General features: G+C 34.4%; 1 protein-coding gene across 1 annotated transcript; it reads right to left on the bottom strand.

Moving 5' to 3' along the window:
- Positions 1 to 342: 342 nt before the first annotated feature.
- On the bottom strand, positions 343 to 4,555 carry LOC113111400 (steroidogenic acute regulatory protein, mitochondrial). The gene is made up of 7 exons (XM_026276064.1): positions 4,460 to 4,555; positions 4,273 to 4,377; positions 3,468 to 3,604; positions 3,220 to 3,378; positions 1,346 to 1,530; positions 786 to 879; positions 343 to 589 (listed from the first exon to the last, which is right to left on the bottom strand). The coding sequence occupies exons 1-7, from the start codon at positions 4,521 to 4,523 to the stop codon at positions 476 to 478; spliced, it is 858 nt and encodes a 285-aa protein (XP_026131849.1). The 5' UTR covers positions 4,524 to 4,555; the 3' UTR covers positions 343 to 475.
- Between the last annotated feature and the right edge of the window lie 380 nt (positions 4,556 to 4,935).

The following is a 4,935-nucleotide window of genomic DNA, read 5'->3' as shown; positions in this document are numbered from 1 at the left end:
TTTATTTAAAATAGTTCTCAATACAATTTGTTATATATATATATATATATATATATATATATATATATATATATATATATATACATAATTATAGATTTAATTCGTTTACATCTCAGAATTGCAATTGTGACAAAAACAAAGCATTACTATAAAAGTTATTATAGTTATGTAAAAAAAATAATTAAACTTAATTATTTCATATGCATATAAGCTAATAACATTACATTAATAATTTTAACTAAAATGAAAATGAAAACAGGAATATAAAATTAAAAAACCTGAAATATAAAAATGTCAATATATATATATATATATATAATGATATTGAAATAATACTCCAGTGAAAAATATTTTTTATTGTCATTTTATATTGTCGGATCAATTTCATAGTCTGATAACCGGAGTTTCTAACAGTTCGTCTGAGGTGTGTGTTGCATGTCTGTGTTCCTATATCGTCTGTGTTGATGTCTGACTCTCAGTATCTGTTGTTGTCTGAGTTTTGAGCAGCCAGCCGGTGCCGCAGGTGTTTAGTGAAGTCCACTTGAGCTCGAGGAAGAGCCTTGTTCACTAGTGACTGCGGGAGCCATCCCTGAAAACACAAGGACACGTTCAAAACACAACACATTATTTAAATATATGTATGTGTGTGCATTTTTATATGCATGATTATGTAGCTTTTGGTTTTGATTAATCACATCAGATTTTGGATGTGATTAATCGTTTGACAGCACTATTAGAATCATAAATCATAACACAAGTGCATAACACAAGTGCATGTTTAGTACCTTTGCATCCATGTTGAGCAGCCAGACGAAGCGACTGCGGTCAGGACGGTCCTGAAGCGGATACAGGATGATGCAGGTGGGGCCGTTTTCAGCTCTGAACACAAACACCAAACCAGAATGGTCTTAACCATCAGAAAACACTTTCAAATTGTGTCCTGTTATACTAACTTCATCAAAATGTAGCCTATATGAAATAATATACAGGAAAAACTGTCATCAGTTATTCACCCTCATCCATCCAAACCCTTATTAATTATGCATATATATATATATATATATATATACATATATACATATATACATATCTATATACATATATACATATATACATATATATATATATATATATATATATATATATATAAATATATACATATACATATATATATATATAGGTTTTTTTTTTCAAATGACGGGAGTGCACGTTTAAAAGGGAACAAGCTCATGCATTATTGTGATTGGACCAACATGAGGGTGAATAAGTTAGCTATTTTAAAATGTCATAAAGATTGGCTAAACGAGTGTTTTGAAGGCTTCAATCCTGCACGCGCTGTGTTTACCTGACAATCCCCGGCAGAGGAGGCAGAGACTCCAGCCGCGTCGAGACTCCGCCCAGATAAACACGTGACTCGCGTGTGGACGAATGTCTGACGCTCAGAAAGTCCCGCTGGCCAATCAGGTTTCCCGCTGTTTCCGACGAAACCTCGTGTGTAACCAAGGTGTTCCTGCCCACGTGTTTTAGCACCTGCAGAAATCCAGAGTTTGGTCTTTCGTTATTTCACGGAAACATAACAGTCTAAACAAAGAGTCTAAACAAAACAAAACAGAATTTCACATGGACACGCCCCTTTCAACATTGCTAATGAATCATCTAGAACTTCGAATGACAACTTCACTTCATATTTAGAATTACAGAAAATTACGATGCAAATGCATTCTTGTTTATTTTCTGATCAATCTGTAAAACGTTTTACATTTAAGTAAATAAAAATAATAAATGTATCATAAATGCATCAAATCAAATCATTCTAACATAGCAAAGGTTTTCAGAAGAAAAATAATACTATCATAACACAACAATGACACTCCACTGTTTATAATTAATATGTTACACAGTCCATGTTTCCATTAAAGTACAAAATTATTCCTAAATTTTCCTCTTTTTGTATAGATGGTAATGAAAGTAAAAGACTAACACTTGTGAAGATGTTTAGCTACATGCAAATATTTTTCCTTATTTTTGTACTGTGCTAGGTTTTGAACTTTAACAGTTTTTAAAACAGTATGTAAACAGGCTTGTATAGGTAGGCTACATCAAGTTTTGGTGTTTGTGTGAGTGTGATAAAAGAATTCATGTAATTTGAAATAATGCATTTTGTGCCAAAGAGATTGAGAATTGTGTCCTATAGTGATCATAAAAAACATAAATGAATGCATTTGCAAGTAATAAATTCAAGTCCATTGATTTAATTAAACCTTTTTAGTTGGCTACACTATTTTGATGAGTTCTGGTGACATGATGTGTTTATTGTGCATTATGTGTTAAGTTAAATTGTTTTGTTAGCTTTATAAATTGAGCAGTAGATTTCTTGTTCCCAGCATGCTTTGCTTAGACCTGAACAATGTGAAAACTGTTAAAAATAAGAGATAATTTATGTGTTTTTGGTGAAGGGAAAGATCATGTTTAAATGCTGTTACAAAACCTTTTCTCTAACTCAATGTAATTTGATCATAATTTCATTAAAAGTGGGTCATAACTTACGCAAACAGTTGTCCTAATTCATTTAGAAACACACCTAATGTCCTGCTAATTACACTTAAAGTTAATTAAATGCAAGTTCTTTACTTGTATAGTGTGTTTTTCCATCAGACGCCTTGTTTCTCTCTCTGTTCAGCCTGTTTTCTGTATCTTATTGATTGCATAACAATTTATAATTTACTATCAGTCTTAAGTGTGGAGAATCAATGTATTTACTTATTATTCATAATGCATCCTTATTAATAATTTTCATATTAATAAGCACTGCTGCATGAATGACAATTAGAACAAGTATAGAGCATGTATTACAGTAGCATGGGCCTAGTATTACATCATTTCTGTTTAATATTTTATTCAGATTATTAACACAAGCAGTCTTAAAAGCAGATGCTGTGTGACCTTTACAGAGGATGAGAGAAACCTCATCTATCTCTGATCTGAGCACTTCTAGCTCTATTGATTTATCAGGAGAGAATATTAATATTAAACAGCGCTGTGTCCTTGAGAGATGCCAGAGATCATCAATCTAGAAGTGATACAGTTTATATTTCAGAATTCACAGATGAATGGAAAGCTTTTATTGTATTGACATTATAAATGTTTTAACTGACACGTTTGATCAGTGCATATAATAGAAAACGCAATGATAAACGAGTAATAGGAGATAAGTCTTACTTTGATGCGTCTGATGCCGGGGTTCCATTCGTGCATCTCCTCGAGTCTGAAGAACAAGATCTCGTGAAGTTCCTCTGGAGACGCGTTCAGTTCGGCCTCTAGTCTGAAAACCTTTCTGTTTCCGCTGAGAACTTTACTGTAGATCACATCTCCATTCCTCTGAAGGAAAAAGACGTTCCTCATATCTGTGAGAACACATTCTGTTGATCTACACACCGAGAGAAGATTTTAGATTGAGCGAGGATCACCTCAGCCGTCTCCAGTTGCCATCCGTCCTCAGACTCCACGATCTTCAGAGCTTCCTCCAGCGCTGTTTCTCCTTGTTTCAGATAAAACACGTCCTCATCGACCAGTGCAGACGTCCTCTGCTCCACCGCCTCGGTCTCTGGAGACATTGATACGTACAGTCAAAATAATTAACATAAAATGAAGTATGAGTAGTGTTGCTGTCAATGTGAGTGATCGAAAATTGTCTTACATCATTAAATCTCAAGATGCTTTTTTGAATCATTTTCAGTGTTTGTTTTTTTACTTTCTTGTATTTTAAACAACTCAATCTTTTATTCATAAAGAACACATTCCATTAATTAGAAGGGATGATAAAGACATTTAAATTGTTCCGAAAGATTTCACATAAATTTATGTTCATCTGTGAATACTGAAAAATAAAATGCATGTTTCCACAAAAATATTGTGCAGCACAACTGTGTTCAACACTGATAATAATCAGAAATGTTTATTATATGAGCAGTAAATCATCATATGTTCATGATTTCTGAAGATCATGTGACACTGAAGACTGGAGGAATGATGCTGAAAATACAGCGGAGCATCACAGAAATAAATTACACTTTAACACAGATTCACACAGAAAACAGCTGATTTAGATTAGAATAATATTTCACAATTTTTACTGTATTTTTAATTAAATAAATGCAGCTGTGGCGAGCAGGAGACACACACAACTTACTGACTCCACACTTTTGAAGTGGACTGCAGCTCTGCTGGAGTATTGTATGGAAACTGAAGTTAAACATGAATGCACAGACTCACTTTCAGTCCGTCTCAAAGGGATCCATGTTGGAAGGGGCATTTGTCCTTGCATCTGTAAGTGTGCGAGCTCCAGACCGAACGCCGCCAGAGCTGCTCGCTGCAGACCTGCAGGATGGAAACGACTGCATTAATAAAAACACAAGGCAAGCACAAGCTCACGCATCGAGCTGAAGCTGCAGTCGGGCACCTGTCATGCTGCGCAGATGTGGGTATGTGATCCCACAGCAGAGCTTCAGGACGGCCCGCAGCATGTTGGCGAGGACGAGGAGGCCGTGGCACGCTTTTATAGAGCCGCTGAAGGACAGGGACCAAGATAACGGCTTCTTTTTTTAAGATAGGATTCAATTCGGCTTTGCCTTCAAGGACACATTCAGGAGGAACAAGAATACATTTAATGTTCATATAATTCCAAAGCTGTAAATACATTTTCTTTCTTTATTTGTGTGTTTGTTTGTTATTAATAATTAAATAATTTGTTTACATTTTTTAACAAAGGTTAAAATGCCATGGAAATATATTACTCATTGCAAGTTTGTGTTATGTAATGCATCAACTAGTGATAACAAATGAGACTTTGTTGTAAAGTGCTACGTTTTTTTTTTTTTTTAGATAATTATTCCTTTATTTAATATCAGCACAAGAAAAAAACTTTTCCACATGCAT

Source organism: Carassius auratus, chromosome 12 (assembly GCF_003368295.1).
Source record: "Carassius auratus strain Wakin chromosome 12, ASM336829v1, whole genome shotgun sequence".
Lineage (NCBI taxonomy): Eukaryota > Metazoa > Chordata > Actinopteri > Cypriniformes > Cyprinidae > Carassius > Carassius auratus.
The sequence above is the reverse complement of the archived record's forward strand: the minus strand, read 5'-3'. Positions and strand labels throughout refer to the sequence as shown.

Bases quoted from the DNA above. Each gene is read 5' to 3' on its own strand.
- LOC113111400 (XM_026276064.1), bottom strand. From the start codon at position 4,523: ATGCTGCGGGCCGTCCTGAAGCTCTGCTGTGGGATCACATACCCACAT. The intron at 4,378-4,459 runs GTGCCCGACTGC...TCCATCCTGCAG, and splicing joins ACATCTGCGCAGCATGACAG to GTCTGCAGCGAGCAGCTCTG. The intron at 590-785 runs GTACTAAACATG...TTGTGTTTTCAG, and splicing joins TGCTCAACATGGATGCAAAG to GGATGGCTCCCGCAGTCACT.